This window comes from Nycticebus coucang, chromosome 22 (genome assembly GCF_027406575.1).
Source record: "Nycticebus coucang isolate mNycCou1 chromosome 22, mNycCou1.pri, whole genome shotgun sequence".
In the NCBI taxonomy this organism is placed as follows: domain Eukaryota; kingdom Metazoa; phylum Chordata; class Mammalia; order Primates; family Lorisidae; genus Nycticebus; species Nycticebus coucang.
The window spans coordinates 51,119,587-51,138,205 of NC_069801.1; the positions used below are offsets into that span (position 1 = coordinate 51,119,587).

At 48.9% G+C, this 18,619-nt stretch overlaps 1 protein-coding gene across 3 annotated transcripts in view; it reads right to left on the reverse strand.

Moving 5' to 3' along the window:
* LOC128575049 (NADH-cytochrome b5 reductase-like) overlaps nucleotides 1-18,582 on the reverse strand; it is a 34,308-nt gene extending 15,726 nt beyond the window's left edge. For 2 of the 3 annotated variants that reach the window (XR_008376910.1, XR_008376909.1), the window contains exons 1-5: nucleotides 18,516-18,582; nucleotides 15,565-15,859; nucleotides 11,835-11,983; nucleotides 7,817-7,904; nucleotides 3,598-3,702 (exon numbers count right to left, since the gene is read on the reverse strand). Coding sequence is in view for 1 of the 3 variants with exons in the window: in XM_053576297.1 (XP_053432272.1) it covers nucleotides 3,598-3,702; nucleotides 7,817-7,904; nucleotides 11,835-11,983; nucleotides 15,565-15,759 (537 nt within the window). In the remaining 2 variants the exon portion in view is untranslated. The remainder of the gene's footprint in view (nucleotides 1-3,597; nucleotides 3,703-7,816; nucleotides 7,905-11,834; nucleotides 11,984-15,564; nucleotides 15,860-18,515) is intronic. The other variant, XM_053576297.1, reaches the window with a different exon arrangement.
* Nucleotides 18,583-18,619: the final 37 nt, after the last annotated feature.

Genomic DNA, 18,619 nt, shown 5'->3' on the forward strand with positions numbered 1-18,619 from the left:
CCTGTTAAAGCATCAAGGACTCTGCCTACACCCTTTTGCTCACAGGGAGCTCACTACCTCCCAAGACAGGCTGCTCTATCCTAGGCCAACTCCCCTTGCTAGGGAGGTCTTCATCTGCTCCTGCCAAAGCTGTGCCCAGTCCAACCCCATCCCACTGTGGGCTGCTTCCCCTGTCCCACAACAGCCCTGCAGAGATCTCAGGGCTCTCCCCTCCCTGGACTCCCGAGCCTGCTCTTCCCTAGTCTGGATGAGATAACATATGTAAAAGCCTAGCACAGCACAGGCAAAAAAGAACCATGCAAAAAAGGGGAGTTCCCATCCCAGGAAGCCCCGGCTCTAGGCCTCTTAACCAGGGGTCATCTTTTTTTTTTTTTTTTTGTAGAGACAGAGTCTTACTTTATCACCCTTGGTAGAGTGCCGTGGCACCACATAGCTCACAGCAACCTCCAACTCCTGAGCTTAGGCAATTCTCTTGCCTCAGCCTCCCAAGCAACTGGGACCATAGGCGCCTGTCACAACACTGGCTATTTTTTTGTTGCAGTTTGGCCAGAGCTGGGTTTGAACCCGCCACCCTCGGTATGTGGGCCGGTGCCCTACTCACTGAGCCACAGGTGCCGCCCAGGGGGTAATCTTCCTTAAGGTCCATGCTTTAAAAGTTAGTGTCTGACCTACACAGAGAGCTATTCACCACCCTCATTCTAGAGATTAAAATCCCCCAAGTTGTGATCTGGGTGAGCTCTTTCACTCATCTGAACCTCGGTTTCTGCAATGGTAAAAAAAAAATAACAGCACTTCCCTGAGACGGCACCTGTTTCAGAATTGTCATAGGATTAAATGAGATGACACCAAGTGCCTGGTGGATAGTCTAGGCTGAAATAGGTTCCTTCCTCTTGCTGAGCCTCTGAAACCCGCCCCGTCAGTTACTGCTGGCCACACCATCCTGTCCTGTATTCCCGTTCTCTCCAGGTCTTCTGCCTACCACGCTCCTCCTTTCTGCCCTCTCAGCTCAGACGACCCTCTGAGAAGCCTTCCCAGGGCTGGGGGGCAGGAAGAGGGTCCTTCCTTTGTGTTCCTACAGCTCCCTGGGCATCCCTCTGCACAACACTAGTCACACTGTGATGTCACCTATTGATGTGTCTGACTCCACCATTAGACTGTGAGCTTCTGAAGACAGGGGCCTCATCTGAACCATCTCTGGGTCCCCAGAGTCCAGCATGGACCTGGCCCTGGGGTGGACGTGGTGTCTGTCTGTTGAAAAGCCAGGACTTAGCTGAACTTTCAGGGTGAGACACCATTTCTTTTTTCTCCTGCCAGGCTCAAGCCCCTACAACTGCCTGCATGGGCTTGAGGCGGTGCCTGTGGCTCAAAGGAGTAGGGCACTGGCTCCATATGCCGGAGGTGGCAGGTTCAAACCCAGCCCCGGCCAAAAAATGCAAAAAAAAAAAAAAGAAATGCACAGGCTTTCAAGTGTTCTGTGGATGCAGAGGAGCAGACACAAGGCATCCGGAGGCTCTGCCCAGAAAAGCTGGTCAAGAGAATATTCATCTGGTATCCACTTTAAGTCAGGAGGAAATGGGAACAATTCCCCTTCCCTGCTCTCAAGGGTCTGAGGCACACAGGGGCACACTCAGCTAAAATGCCAGGCTTCGTGTGGGGAGTCCTAGGAGAATATTGCGGAAGAACATTAATACCTGCACACCCCAGATCTACAAATGGGGGTTGTGGTCCATAAGAGCTGTTGTGAAGATTCAGTTACTACACAGCAAGGGCCAAGGTCAGAGCCTAGCTCACCAGGAGGTGTCACATATTTTATACATATACATGCGTGCACACACGTGTACACATGTATGTTTGCCCATATCCCCTTGTTGAAGAGGGTCTGGAAGGCTATACACCAAGGCAGTAAGATTGGTGTGTCTGGCGGGCACAGAAGCTCATACCTGAAATCCCAGCACTTGGGAGGTTGAGGCGAGTGGACTGCTTGAGCTCGGGAGTTTGGGACCACCCTGAGGAAGAGTGAAACCCCATCTCTAAAAAATAGCCGGGCATTGTGGTGGGCGCCTGTAGTCCCAGCTACTCAAGTGGCTAAGGCAAGAGGATTGCTTGAGCCCAAGAGTTTGAGGTTGCTGTGAGCTGTGATGCCACAGCACTCTATCCTGGGAAAAAAAGCGAGACTCCGTCCCCCACCTCCCAAAAAAAATTGGGGTGTCTTGGTAGGTGGCTAATGGGTGTTTTTTTCATTTTGTGTATGTATATGTCTGATGATTTTTTGGGTAATCAGTATGTATTGTACCTGTAATATGGAAAAAAATAAAAGCTATTTTTAAATTAAGCAAAAAGAATGAAGACAAAGGCATGATTCATTCCTTTCCATTTGTTCTCATTTTGCTTTGTTTTCCTAATTATAAAGGTAATAGGTGTTCGTTGAAGATAATTTAGAGGGTATAAGGAAGAAAATAAAAATCACCCAAATTCCACCACCCAGAGCTGCTAACATTTCATTGCACTTTTTTTTTGTAGAGACAGAGTTTCACTTTATGGCCCTCGGTAGAGTGCCGTGGCGTCACACAGCTCACAGCAACCTCCAACTCCTGAGCTTCAGCGATTCTCTTGTCTCAGCCTCCCGAGTAGCTAGGACTACAGGCGCCCACCACGCCTGGCTACTTTTTTTTTTGGTTGCAGTTTGGCCGGGGCCGGGTTTGAACCCGCCACCCTCAGTATATGGGGCCGGCGCCTTACCGACTGAGCCACAGGCGCCACCCTCATTGCACTTTCTTTCCATAATTTCTCTGTGCAATTTAGTTCCCAACCCGTTGTAGATTCAGTTTTGTACCTAGTGTTTGTCACTTGATCTTACAGCATGAGCATTTAACACCATTGATAAACGTGATTTTAAAATCCAGAATGTACTATTCAAGCACCTGTAACCCCCCCCTTCTACAAACCCCTTTGGTTTATAGAAGAAGCTGAACTGTTCCCACTACTGTAGGATGTTCAGTTGTCTCCAACATTCTGCTATTATAAAGAAAGAGGCAATGAACATGTGCAAAAGAACCAGCATTTTGGATTCGGTCCATAGGCTAGACTTCCAGAAGTGGAATTACTGGGTCAGAGGATTTGAAGACTCTTAAGACTCTTAACACATACTGCCAAATTGCTTTCCAGATATGCACCAATTGATCAGAAATTACTAACTCTTTCCGGGAAAATCAGGAAGGGATTTGAACATGCCATGAAGAGGAAGAACCTTCCAAGCTTGGGAGTGGGCTACCAATTAGGAATTCAGGGGTGTATTTAGTCTAGAGACAGGATGTCAAACCGCAAAGGCCTGTGAGGGTCAAACGACATAGCGGTCCTGATCACCAAGCATGTGAGCCTCACTTTCTAAGCAGTGGGCAGCCTGGGACCATTCTGGAGCATGGAAAGGCAGTGTCATTTATTAGTGTCTATCCCGTGTCCTCCCAAGCTCACAGCCCTTCCTGGGTGTGAGCACAGGAAGAACAGCTCAGTGAGACTGTATGGCCCAAAGTGTGAAGACCATAGCCCTGGAGGGTAAGCCCTGGAGATCTCCTGAAGACTTGGGGTGCTAGCACATACCTGGTTTGGTTTATAGAAGAAATTTCCAAAAGGGCCTCGCCAGAAAGCTGTGTCTCCTGCTCTCCAGGACTCGACATACCGGGACATCAGCCCAGCCTGGTAGCACTGAAAGCAGACACAGGGGGACCCCAGTGGGTAGGCACATGCTGCCGACACAAACCACCGCACCTCATGCGTGCACAGCACTTTTCCTGCACTATCTCATTTACCCCTCCTCATCCTACAAAGTTGGAACGATTATTCCCAATTTCCAGACCAGGCCCAGAAGCTTCCGCAGGAGACAGATGGAAAGGCTGGGATGAGAACCCACAGGACCTATAGCCTTCACCTCAGAGGTCTCAGACCTGAATGCCTATGGGACCCATGCAGGTACCAACAATTACACTCAGTCTTGGTGTTAGGGAGAGAGTGGGGAAGTGGTGGGAACTGTGATCAATTGGTGAGTGGATGTTCCCTCTAAAGGGGGAAGCCACTTTTCAAGTTCCAGCCCAGAGTTTGTGAGGCCAGATCTATTGATTTTCTGAGGGGCAGGAGATTCATATTTTTACCCTTTTTTTTTTAGAGATAGTGTCTTACTCTGCTGCCCAGGCTGGAGTGCAGTGCTGACATTATAACTCACTACAGCCTCAAACTCCTGGGCTTAAGTGAGCCTCCCACTCAGCCTCCCAGGTGGCTGGGACTACAGGCACATGCTACTATACCTGGCAAATTTTTCTATTTTTTTGTAGAGATAGAGAGTCCAAGTTGCCCAGACTCATCTTAAACTCCTGGGCTCAAGTGATCCTCCTGCCTCGGTCTCTCAGAGTGCAAGGATTACAGGCATAAGCCATAGTGCCTGGACAAAACATCCCATTTCTAAAGTGTCTACAATTAATTCAAATTTTTTAAATACTGGTCACTGTGCAGGCCAACACCTACTGTATTCGTAGGCCAGATTCAGTTCACAGGTTACATATTTGCAATCTGTGTTATCCTATACCATCTCCTGGCTGGGTGTAAAAATGAAGGGGGTAGAAGTGATTCCTCCATCGGGGGAGGGCAATCTAATTTCCTGGGTGCCTGCCAACTCTGCCAGGCACCATGCTGGGGCTGCAACGGCGACAATCAGCTCTTAATTACCACAAAGGCAACCAGTGTCTGAACCATGGAAAGAACTTAATAAATATTTGAATGAATGAATCAGTCAATCCAGATTCAGGCTCTCCCCTTATAGAGCTCACAATCTAAGAGGGACCTAAGTCTCAGGAAGACAGAAGGCAGACACTACCTGACACTCCCAGGAGAGGGGAAAAGTGCTAGCGGGTCCCTAAGGAGGTTAGTCACTTCCACAAAATGGGGTCAAAGATGGCTTCCTGGAGGAGGAAGCATTTGAATTGGACCTTGAAGGACGGGCAAAATTGAATTCACTGGGGATGGGAGCACAGAGTACAGAGAGGATTCTGGACATCAGGTGTGGTATGATCAGGGTAGAACAACCTGGGTCAGGTTTTGGGAAGAGCAAGTGGACATGTTGGGGTGGGAGTGAGGGAAGCACCAGGAGATAGAACTAGAAGGCTGCCTGGAGGGGAGTAAGCCAGGCTTGAAGGGAGGCTAGACTGGCCCCACACCCGTCCCTTAAGTGCGCACAGCCCCCTCTGACACATCTCTAACTTCCTTGGGCATCACCTGCATAAGGCTCATCTGGAAGAGGTCTGGCAGGGAAGGTGTGCCTGTCTTTTTCTCCTGTCTTGCTCAAGATTGTGTCTCACGCACACTTTGTTTTCTGGGCCCAGTCTTGAGAGAGCCACAACCCCAGCTGTGGCCCTGCAGGCCCTGCAGCATAGATACTATCCAAGGAGAAGGGGGTCTCCAGCACCCACATACAGCCTGGTACAGAATAAATGTTCAACACATACTTGTGAGATAGAACTGACACTTTTATCTTTCCAGTTGGGATCACATTACCCCAGGAGCCTTGGGACAAATGGTGTCAACTCTCTTAAGCTTCAGTATCTTCATCTGTAAAGTGGGGATAATATGATCTGCAGGGGAGTTATGAAGTTGGAACAAGATATTAAAGAGCTGGAAGCAGTGCCTGGTGCCCAGAAGGAGCCTGAGAAATGGGAATCCCTCCTTCCCTTCAGCGTGAGAGGGTAACCCTATAAAACCCCGCCTGCCCTTCTAGTTCACAAAGGCATTTGCAGCTCTTCCTAACCAGCAGCTTAGAGATAATTAAGCATCTCTCTAAAGAGAGGCTTTCCGGTAAACGAAGGAGAAAATCACAGCCTTGCAGCTGGGAGAGATCCAGCTGCCCTGAAGAACTGTCTCCAGACTTATCCCTTCAACAGAAATACACCAGACAAGCAGCTTGGGGAAGCAGGCCATTTGGAGAGGATTTGTGGAATCTCCCAGACAAACAGTTGCATAAAGAAGAGATCCCATCCAAGCTTATGAGTGAGGGAATAAACATTGGGCTCTTGAAGGCAGGCAGGAAGGCAGGAGCTGGAGACAGTGCTGGGGCCTTGGGTCCTCCTGGGGCTCAGTTTGCTTATCAGTGAAATCAAGGTAATAATTCATGTCTTATAAGGTAGATTAAAGATGTGAAAGCTAGCCACCTCCACGAGTGCCCCGCTCATGAGTGACACAGAAGTAGTCGGGCTCACACAGAGGTCCCTTTGGCCCATGGCCCAGATAGAAGTTTCTTCCCAAGGCACATTTAATGCCTGGCTGGGCCCAGGATGGAGGCTGCCGGGCCCACAGGCTTAAGAGGAAAGTCTCTTCCAAATTCCCCTGAGGCCCGGCGCTCCCTTGGCTCAGCCTAGTCATAGCACCCTCAGCCCGCCTGTGTTTGGCTTTTTCCTCAACTTTGAACTGGCCTGTTTAAAGTCACACTCCTCCCATCTTTTTTAGAAAGGGGAAAAATAAAAAATGGATGTTTCTGCTATATTGTAGCCAACATTCTGAATAGAGGGAGGTTGAGTTTTTGAGGAAAAAACTGAGGGAAGTATAAACTAACCCGAGAGGGTATTCATCGGCAAAAAAAAAAAAGATATGAAAGCTATTCTTAAATACTGGTACTCCCTAGGATGCCATCTGGGAAATGGTGTTCTAGAGCTATTTATTAGGTTGACCCATATGAAACTGGTGTTTCTGTAAGTCAAAAAATGTTACGAGTATCAGCAAGTTCATATAATTATTTTTCCACATAATTGGATTTCCATGAACTCTCACGTTTGTTGACTATTCCTTGTGTCTCCAAGGTGTTTTGTATCTGAACCACTTCGTTCATCTCATCTCTGCCAGTCACTCCACCCCGGCTACCCCACAAACACCCCCTCCTTCCGCCACTCGCGCTGGGTCCCCGAAGGCCTGTTCTACTTCACCCCTCCCTGCCTTTCGTTATCTGTTCCCTCAGCCTACAAAGCCATTCCCCGTTATTGCCAATTTCTACTCCTTCTCCAAGGCCCCACGCAAATGCTCCTGCCCCTGTCCACCTCTCCCGGAGAGGTGGGGTCAGCCGGGCCAGTCCACAAGGCTCTCCACATCCCACCCCTCACCTGATTCTCTCACCTTGGGCCCTGCTCCCTCGGCACTCCCCCCTTCTGCTGCACGACAGATGTCGTATTTCCCCAAACCATGCCTCTTTGGCCACTGTCCATGCCGTTCCAGTACTCAGAGCTTCCTTCCCACATCTCCCTTCTGCCTTCCTGCTCCTTAAACACCCAGCTTCTACGAGGAAGCCCAGCCTAGCTCCCCTGTAGCCGTAGTTGCCCTGAGTTGCTGGGCCTCCTGTGTCACGGCATCTGTCACGCTGTACTGTCCACATCTAGTCACTTGTCCTGGGTGGATTCCTCGAGGGCAGGCACTGTGCCCGACACACTCTGGACCCCAGCGTGCAGCACACAGTAGGTTTGTGGGACTCGGCGCCCCTTCTCCTCCTAGCTTGCTGCTTACTCTCCACAGACAGGTAAAAAGGTGAGGAGAAGCAGCCTTCCCGTTCCCAGTCTGAGCCTCCTTTGAGTAAACTCTGTCAGGAATATGCTGGAACAGACCTCTGCTGGTGGTCTGGCAGCCCCTTCTCTCCAGGAAAGAAGGTAAAGGGAGAAGGCCTCCTCCCTGTCCCTGTTCCTCCCTGGAGTCAGCCCCCTCCTGTGAATGTAAGCTTTTCCACATCAATGGGCCAAGCTGGCAAGAGAGGCACCATCGTGGTATCTGAGAGCATCTTTGAGGGTCAACTCACCTTAATTAAAACTTCAAAGTATCCTTCTGCGTTGGCTGGGCTGATGGGCGTGTAGGCTCTCTGAATTTCTAAGTTATCTACTATTCCTCTGAGAAAGAGAAAAATGCAATCAGGCGGTCAAGTAGTCATTTAACAAACCCTTATTGGGTGCCTCCTCTGCCAGGCTGGTGAGGGCGGAGGTGGGGTCTGGCCATCCCCAGAGGTCCTCACTGAGGGGCAGGCAAGGTACAGCAGAAAAAAAGAGCCTTGGACTGACCCACTGCCACATGCTGGCTGTGAGGCCTGGGCAGGTCAATTCATCCTCCAGCTGCCCCTTCTGTGAAATGGGGACGGAAGACAGACACAGCCATCTGTGTCCCAGTTATGTGGCTCCACTGTGGTCACAGATGGCAGGGTGCTTCAAACAGTACACTAAGGTGAGAGTTGTTTTGTTTTTCTGCTTTGCAGCTGTTTTGGTTTTTCCTGACTGCTTCTTGACCATACAATGATAAAGATAAAAACAACTTCTAACATTCATTAAACACTTACCACCATGTGCCAGGAGCACCAGAACTGGAAGGATCCTCAAGATGATCCTCGCCCAAAGCCTGCTCTCACATATGGACCGTCTACAGTGTTCTCAACAACACTGTTCTCATGATCGGGACGGCGATCATGAGCCTTAGTAACAGCCATGAGGCCTACCGTGCACCATCACCTCATCTGATTCAAACCATAACCCACAAGAGGAATCCAAGACTTAGAGAAAGGAAGTCACTTGCACAGCCAGAATTCAACCATGGCTCTCATCCCAGAGCCAGGCTCCTGCCCACTAGTCCTCGGAGCGTCCCAGGGGTGCTGCACACTCCTCTCGAGTCCTACATGTACAAAACTCTCTTCTCTGAGGTATGCAAAGATCACAAAGGTCCTCCTATCAAAATACCAACATCGTACTTTCAAGATTTGGAGAAAATGATTCTGCATTTTGTATGGAACCGGAAAAAACCCCGTATAGCTAAGGCAGTTCTTAGTAATAAAAATAAAGCTGGGGGCATCAACATACCAGATTTTAGTCTGTACTACAAAGCCACAGTGGTCAAGACAGCATGGTACTGGCACAAAAACAGAGATATAGACACTTGGAATCGAATTGAAAACCAAGAAATGAAACTAACATCTTACAACCACCTAATCTTCAATAAACCAAAGAAGAACATACCTTGGGAGAAAGACTTCCTATTCAATAAATGGTGTTGGATGTCTACATGTAAGAGACTGAAACTGGACCCACACCTTTCCCCACTCACAAAAATTGATTCAAGATGGATAAAAGACTTAAATTTAAGGCATGAAACAATAAAAATCCTCAAAGAAAGCATAGGAAAAACACTGGAATATATTGGCCTGGGGAAAGACTTCATGAAGAAGACTGCCATGGCAATTGCAGCAACAACAAAAATAAACAAATGGGACTTCATTAAACTGAAAAGCTTCTGTACAGCTAAGGAGACAATAACCAAAGCAAAGAGACAACCTACACAATGGGAAAGGATATTTGCATATTTTCAATCAGACAAAAGCTTGATAACGAGGATCTATAGAGAACTCAAATTAATCCACAGGAAAAAAGCCAACAATCCCATATATCAATGGGCAAGCGACATGAATAGAACTTTCTCTAAAGATGACAAACGAATGGCTAACAAACACATGAAAAAATGTTCATCATCTCTATATATTAGAGAAATGCAAATCAAAACAACCCTGAGATATCATCTAACCCCAGTGAGAATGGCCCACATCACAAAATCTCAAAACTGCAGATGCTGGCGTGGATGTGGAGAGAAGGGAACACTTTTACACTGCTGGTGGGACTGCAAACTAGTACAACCTTTCTGGAAGGAAGTATGGAGAAACCTCAAAGCACTCAAGCTAGACCTCCCATTTGATCCTGCAATCCCATTACTGGGCATCTACCCAGAAGGAAAAAAATCCTTTTATCATAAGGACACTTGTACTAGACTGTTCATTGCAGCTCAATTTACCATTGCCAAAATGTGGAAACAGCCTAAATGCCCACCAACCCAGGAATGGATTAATGAGCTGTGGTATATGTATACCACGGAATACTATTCAGCTAATTAAAAAAAATGGAGACTTTACATCCTTCGTATTAACCTGGATGGAAGTGGAAGACATTATTCTTAGTAAAGTATCACAAGAATGGAGAAGCATGAATCCTATGTACTCAATTTTGATATGAGGACAATTAATGACAATTAAGGTTATGGGGGGGAGGAAAAGCAGAAAGAGGGATGGAGGGAGGGGGGTGGGGCCTTGGTGTGTGTCACACTTTATGGGGGCAAGACATGATTGCAAGAGGGACTTTACCTAACAATTGCAATCAGTGTAACCTGGCTTATTGTACCCTCAATGAATCCCCAACAATTAAAAAAAAAAAAAAAAAAAAAAAAGATCACAAAGGTCCTGTCCCAATGCATCCAAAGCGGGGAAGCTAGACATAAATATTTAATAAATGCTTGTGAAACAAATGAGGGAATAAGGATCAGAACATATGATGACTGCTCTAACAGAGTGAAAACTGACGTATTTCAGGAGGGTGACCACTCTCACCTGGGGAACCTCAGAAGCCTCCTGGAGTTGGGTACTGAAGGATGAGCAAGCCGCTGACAGGTGGAGGTGGAGACAGGCAAGAAGTAACTCCAGGCAGAGGGAACAGCCAGGCAAAAAGCTTAGAGCAGGACAATGTGGGCATGTCGGGAACTGGTGGGTGGAGCAGGGGCTGAGAGGAGAGCTGTGTGTCAGGTGGGGGAATGGGGGAACGCGGTGAGAAAGGAAGCTGGGGGCTCTGGCTTAGGATATCATTGTGGAGGCAATGTGGCACACAGAAGGTGTCAGAACAGGGAGGGACAAGGTCCAATGTGTTAGGAAAGTCACTGACGTGACACAGAGGATGGAGGACGGGAGCCAGTCTAGAGGCAGAGAGTTCTGGGCATCACTGGCTTACTGGTGGAGGGCACATAGGGCTGCGACCTGTCCTGTGGCCCCTATTACCCACTGGAATAGTAAACTTCATGGACCACGGGGTAGGTCACAGGCCAGTGTAAGATAAGTGGTCAGAGTCTGACCAGCAATCAGCTCAGCTCTGGTTTCCACCTCGCTCTCTGAAGGCACTTTCTGTCTCTGTCTCCTTTGCTGGCCCCTCCTCCTCTTGCCGACGCTAAATGTGGGTTTTTCTAGGGTTTGTTTCTATGCCCTTTTCTCTTTCCACGCATACATGTTCCCAAACACCATCCAGGTATGAGCCAATGACCCCCAAATCCGTATCTGTAGCTCAGATCTATTGAGGCTCAGACTCACAGAGCCGATTGCCTGACAGACAGCTCCACTTGGACATTCCAAAGGGTCCTGAGCCTTGGCAGATGAGGGTGGGGAACGGGGTGTGAGCAGAGTGCCTAAGTAGGCTGGGAGCAGGAAGGAAGCTCAGAGGAATGGCTAAGAGTGTAACTCAGAAGCCAGGCTGTCTGGGTTTGAATCCTGGCTCCATGACTTACCAGCTATGTGATACTGGGCAAGCCCCTTATTCTCAATGAGTGTCCTTCCTACCAACTGGTGCTAATTACATTAGGTTAATACCACTGGCTGTAGCGCCACGCTGCTGCCCTCAAATCCTGGCTCCAACACATCCTGACCATGTGGCCTTGGGCAACTTCCTGCACGTCTAACTTCAGTTTTTTGGGGGGGTTGACAATGGCACTTACCACAAAGGACTTTGTGAGGGTTAAATGAGTTCACTTGGATGTAAATGCTATTCAAGTGCTCATATTATTATCATTTATTATAAAAATGCATTATTTAGGTCAATCCCAAGAACCCTCTGAGTCATGTATCACTGTGTCTATCTTGAAGATGACAAATGGGAGGCTTCAGGGAGGTTAAGCAGTTGCCCAAGGTCACCCAGCTAGCCAATGGCAAAGCAGGGCTGCTAAGCTTTGGTCTTCCCACTACCTGAGTGTACCGTAGGATGAGGTGTTGGCCGGGATGCAGGCCGAGCTGGCTGTTCCCAGGTAGTGCAAACTGAACACGATAGGTGTCCTTAGTGAGTCTGTCCATGGCACTGATGCGGAAGGCCAGGAAGGTCTCTGGGCTCAGCTTGGAGGTGCAGCTCTGCAACAGGAAGAGATCCCACAGCTGGAGGCAGGGGCTCACAGGAACACAAGCACCCTTCCCCTTTCCCCAAGGAGAGGCTGTCTCACCCAGTAAGCTTCCTGCGTAGTGGAGAGCAGTTCCACCTCAGCCTCCTCTTCACGATCAAATCCAAGAATGCCAGACTTGCCCTGGTCCTACGCCTTCCACCACCCCCCTCAGCCCCAGGATAAAGTGCAGGCTCCTTAGCTGGACACTCAACAGCCTTGTAGATGACCCCAAGTTTCATTTTCTCTCCATGCATCAGATGCTAGACTTTTCTCCATCCTCCATCCTCCCAAGAAAACCCTGTTGCCTCCTACCTCTGAGTCTTCATTTGCTCAAGCTGTGCCCTCTATCCAGACATTTATCTCAGTGTATGAAAAACCTCCCCATTCTTCAAATCTGCTAAAATCTGGATGGGCAGAATTTAGAAACTGATGGGACCTCAAAGATTATCTAATCCATACATGGGGAAACTGAGCCTTGAGTGGAGGTAGCTTACTGGTCTGAGGTTGCACTGTAAACAGGGATGCAAATTCATGCTTCTCTGGCTTAGCCCACTGCCCTTGACATTCCACCTGACCTGCACCTCCTCCAGGAAGTCCTCTCTGAATGCCATGACTCATGGATCCTTCTCTCCTGTAAAATGCCCACACCTGAGTCACTGCTGGGGCTACCCCGTGTCCAGCTCAGGGCCTGGCACCCTGTGTCCCTGTGGCACCAACTCTGGAACCAATCACTCATGGCAGTGCTGACAGTGTCACAGAACTCACAGAACCTCTCAGGCTTGGCATCAAGGCCTCACCTCACTGCACCCACCCCCACACCCCTCATCCAGGATGGCCTCTTCATCTTCAGAGCACTTGGCACCCTCTGTCACAGCAGCCTGGCACTCTGGAAAAAGCACTGGGCTGGGAGTCAGGATAACCGAGTGTAAACACAGGTCAGCTGCCGACCACCTCTGGGGCCTTACGCATATATCTGAGCCTCTGGATCTCGGCTTCCTGGTCTACAAAAAGGGGCACTGATCCCTGATAACTTCATAGAGTTACCACAAGGGTCAGATGAGACACAATGTAAAAAGCATTTTTAAAAAATGTCAATTGCCATGGAATGTAAAATATTTATTATTATTATTATTGCTTCATTAAAAGTTAAAATATATTGGGCGGTGCCTGTGGCTCAAGGAGTAGGGCGCCGGTCCCATATGCTGGAGGTGGTGGGTTCAAACCTAGCCCCGGCCAAAAACCACAAAAAAAAAAAAAAAAAAAAGTTAAAATATATTATTCAATTAAAATATGGTACTTTATGCTGGGTGCAGGGGCTCACACCTGTAATCCTAGCACTCTGGGAGGCCAAGGCAGGTGGATTGCCTGAGCTCACGGGTTCAAGACCAGCCTGAGCAAGAGTGAGACTCCATCTCTAAAAACTAGCCAGTGGCAGGCGCCTGTAGTCCCAGCTACTTGGGAGGCTGATGCAAGAGAATTGTTTTAGCCTGAGAGTTTGAGGTTGCTGTGAACTGTGATGCTACTTTTTGCCTACCAAGGGTGACAAAGTGAGACTCTGTCTCAAAAAAAAAAGGAAAAAAGAAAGGAAGAAATATGCTACTTTACAAGACAGACAAAAACTGGTAATATCATTTAATTTTCTATTTGTTAATAATAGGTGATGACAGCTACTATTTTCTGGGCACCTACTATGTGCCAAGTGCTTTACGTATTTATCCCATGAAATCCTCATAACAATCTATAAAGTATTGACATCCCGCCTTTCAGATGAGAAAACTGAGGTTTAGCCAACTGAAATGACATGCCCAGTATCACGTGATTAACAGTCAGAATTGGGCTTCGGTTCTTACTCTTTCTACATTACAAAAAACCATTACAACTCTATGGGTTTTTGTCATCCTTCTAGAAGCTGAGATGTTTGAGGTACCCTGGCATCCTTACCATCAACCTCCGTGTGCTTAGCACACAGGACAGGACTCAAGGGATTTGTTCATTGAACAAATACTCAGTCCCAACTACAATGCCAGGAACTGCTCGAGGTGCCCACAAAAGTGAGCAAGACAGAGCCCCTTCTCCTATAGGACTGATGTTTTGGCAAGACGACACAGACGGTATATGTGTAACCAGGTGCATCTAGATGGCGTCTGGTGGTACTAGGAGTTAGGAAGGAACATGAACTTTGGGCAGAGATCAGAAAGAAGTGAAGGGTGGGCGGCGCCTGTGGCTCAGTCGGTAGGGCGCCGGCCCCATATACTGAGGGTGGTGGGTTCAAACCCGGCCCCGGCCGAACTGCAACAACAAAAACAAACAAACAAACAAAAATAGCCGGGCGTTGTGGCAGGCACCTGTAGTCCCAGCTACTTGGGAGGCTGAGGCAAGAGAATCGCTTAAGCCCAGGAGTTGGAGGTTGCTGTGAGCTGTGTGAGGCCACGGCACTCTACCGAGGGCCATAAAGTGAGACTCTGTCTCTACAAAAAAAAAAAAAAAAGAAAGAAAGAAAGAAGTGAAGGGATGAGCCAGGCAGAGATGGAGGAGAGCAAGAAGGAACAAGCAGAACATGTCATACATGTCCCCCATGTCCCCCAGTCACGGGCAGAGGCCACAGAGGTCTGGTCCCCACCACTAGTAGCAGAACTGCAAGGAGACACTTAAAAGGGGTAAGTATAAAGTCATTTTTAGGGGTTCAAAACAACAACCGTTTGGGATGTCTGATCTTTAGCGTAAGAACAACATGTGTAAAAATGACTAAGGTCTGGTCCAGTTTGGGCCCCCAAATGAGGAATGGTTGGCCAGAAGTGATGGTGACACCAGATTGCATTAACAGAGGCAGAAATGGGGGACGTCTGTACTCCACACCAGCAGGAGGGATGTGAACAACAGGAGGATGTTCAGAGGTGCAAGACCAGATGGAGACAGACTCAAAACCAGCCCTGTGCCTGGTGTCACAGAGAATGGCTCCCCAGTTTATCTGTGTAACATCAGGGTTGAACTCAACAGTGTTCTGACATCTGAAACTGTAACTGGGAACCTGCCCAGACACTACAAAGACAGGCTGAACTGCTTGGTCTATGAAGTCCCCTGGAAGTTCAGCAAAGGAGGAAGAAGTCAGCGAGGGATGGATAAGAAATAACAATACTATCAGCTCCCACCCCATCTCCATTTTTCTAGGGTAAACAGTGTGCTAATTTGCTCCACAGGACAAGGACTGTGTCTGTCTCGCTAACTCTCAAATACTCAGTGTCTCATAGGGCCTGGTATATACTAGATACTCAATAAATATTTGTTAAATGAAATGATTATCAAGATCTGTGCTAAATATCACTAATGTTCAGCCTTATTCTATAGAAAAAGAAACTAACACTTAGGAAGATTAAAGGACTTTGCTTAAAACCACACAGCTGCCAGTAAGTTGGTTCCAGGGCTGGGCTCTGCCCCTGGATCTGTTAGCTGCCGCAGGCTTTCTTTCTGCTGTACAGAGCAGGTGTGCGAGGCAGAGCCAACATGGGTAGACTCTGTCGCACTGGGCCCCTTGTCTGAGGAGCAGCCTCTCACCTGTGACTCCTGCCCACTCAGCAGGCTCCTGTCCTTGCTGGCTCGGGCTGCCTCCCACCTTGCCAGGTCTCGGTGATAGAGGTCGAACACGCAGGGTGAGCAGCCGCCGCCACAGCACTGGGAGGGCAGGGGCTCCACTGGCCGTAGCTGTAGCCAGGCTTCCTCGGTGCCATCGTCCTCCCTCACAGCCATCATCAGTGTGGCCTGGACAGCCTGGGAAGGACAACCAGGTGTTCTTCCCAGAATAGGCCAGGCTTGCTGAGACCATGGGCCCAGGCCCTGTTCCCCTGACAGCCTGAAAGAGGGAAAATGTGGGGGTTATACTCTGGTAACCTCCATTCCTCACATTCTCCCTGAGGCCTGCAGGTACCAGGCTCTGTGCAAGCACTGGGGACAGGGATGGATCAGACATGGAATCTACTGCCTTGTGGGGAAAACTTACCACTTACTACACAGGTTTTAGAAGGGCAGTCCCTCTGTGTGAGATCAATCTTTCTTTTTTTTTTTTTTTTTGTAGAGACAGAGTCTCACTTTATGGCCCTCGGTAGAGTGCCGTGGCCTCACACAGCTCACAGCAACCTCCAACTCCTGGGCTTAAGCGATTCTCTTGCCTCAGCCTCCCGAGTAGCTGGGACTACAGGCGCCCGCCACAACGCCCGGCTATCAATCTTTCTTTAATAGAGGAAAAGGTTTGGCTTCAGAAACCCTGGTTCTACTGCTCATGAGCTCCTGTCTTCAGAAAGGTTCAGCTGGCTGGGAACCCCTTGAGGACAAGGATGGTATCTTATTATTTCTGTATCTTACCACCGAGCACATCCTGGCATATGAAAGCTCCTGGTGAGTGGTGAATGTCCATTCAGTTTACAAATATGGTCTGGGAGCCAGCACAGTGCTAGGTGCTAGGATGCAATGGGAGTACACACGTCACAGTCCCGAGGTTCACAGAGCCTCTGTAGCCTAGCATGGCATGGTATCAATTCAATTCTGATTGCATGCTATATACCAGGTATGCATGAGTGAATGAGGTCTGGTCCCCTCTTTATGCCAATTTCTTACTCCCTGGGATTTCTGCAGGCTAAAGTGAGATAAGTGAAAGCTGTGTTAACTGAAAACTGCTATCCAGTATGAGACTCAATCTTTGCCTTTATCTTTGCATTTTAATAATCCCACTTTCTCTGCCATTTCGAAAATTGTCAGAGAGGTTGACTAGGTCAGCCATGAATTTTTAAGGAGCTACTTCATGCCTCCTCTCAGCCACCATGTTTTCAGTGCAAGAGGCACCATCTTTAATCCAGACCTTGACATGTTGGTGCCTCAGCCTAGATGACTCTTCCTACCCTTTGGGCCTTGATTTAAAGATCATCTCTCTCGGTCAGGCCTGGTGCCTCACACCTGCAATCCCAGCACCAAGGAGGGAGGACTGCTTGAGGTGACAAGTTCCAGACCAGCCTGAGCAAATTGAGACACCCCCCTCCCCCACTGTACTAAAAATAGAAATTAGCTGGGCATGGTGGTGGGCCCCAGTAGTGTGGGCTACTCAGGAGGCTGAGGCAGGAGGATTGTTTGAACTCATGAGTTTAAGGTTGCTGTGAGCTACTCTGAAGCCATGGCTCTCTAGCCTAGGCAATGGAACAAGACTCTGTCTCAAAAATAAATAAAGATCACCTCTCCTAGAGGCCCACCCTGAACCTTCTCATTATCAAGCACTCTATTTGTTTCTGTTAGATTTTCATTCATTAAACATTCATTTACTACACGCCAGGCACTGGTCTCAGTTCTAGGTATACAGCAGTAAAGAAACAGAAACCCCTGTCCTCATGCAGCCATCCTAGGGGGAGAAACAGTCACTAAGATCAAGGATGGAAAACACATGGTATGACAGTGTTGAATTCTAAAGAGAAAAATAGGGTCGGGCATGGTGGTGCACCCCAGAAATCCAAGCCCTTTGGGATGCTGAGGAGGGAGGATCCCTTGAACTCAGGAGTTCAACACCAGCCTGAGCAAGAGTGAGACTCTGGCTCTACTAAAAATAAACAAATTAGCGGAGCTTTGAGGCGCTGCCTGTAGGCCCAGCTACTCCGGAGGCTGAGGCAGGAGGATCGCTTGAGCCCAAAAGTTTGGTGTTGCTGTGAGTTATGATGACGCCAAGGCGCTCTAGCCTGAGGGTTGAAGTGAGCTATGATGATGCTACTGCACTCCAGCCTGGGCGACAGAGTGAGATCCCGCTATAGATTTAGATTTACTAAAGAGTGCTGTGGCGTCAGCTGAGTTTACAGCAACTTCAAACTCCTGAGTTGAAGGTGCTCTCCTGCCTCAGCCTCCCAAGCAGCTGGGACTACAGGCGCCCACCACCACGACTGGCTAATGTATCTATTCTTAGTAGAGACTGGGTCTCGCTCTTGCTCAGGCTAACCTGGAACTCCTGAGCTTAAGGGATCCTCCCACCTCGGCCTCCCAGAGCCCTGCCTTGAGACCCTCCCTTAAAAATTTTTTAAGAGGGCGCCGGCCCCATATACCGGAAGTGGCAGGTTCAAACCCGGCCCTGGCCAATACAAAAATTTTTTTAAGAAAGGAAATTCTCAGAGTATGGGAGGAAACTAACTCGCTTTCTGCACGCGGGGAACAGGCGCGCAGTATGAGCAGCGGAGTGCAGAGCTGGCCTGGAGGGTCACGAAGGGGCAGCGATAGAAGCGCCCAGAGTAGTGAGAAGATGATGGGGAGCAAAGCCAACTTTTACCAAGCACCCACGGCGCGCCGGGCCGTGTACAGATGCGCCAGCTTAGGCATTTCCATCCCTATTTTTTTTTTTCAGCGAGGGACACTGGGGCTCAGGGAGAAAAGCGTCCTGCCCAAGTTCCAACCGCTTCTAAGAGGTCAAGCAACCAACTCCAGGTTGGAAGCACTAGCTAGCGCTCCCAGCCCCGACCCGCCGGTGGGACGCGGCCACTCACCGACCCTGCGGGGTTTACCCGGCACTTGAGGTTCCTCCAGGTTCCGCCCCACTCCTGGGGAGGCGGGGCGCGCTCAGCGGGTCTCACCTATAAGAAAACGAGAA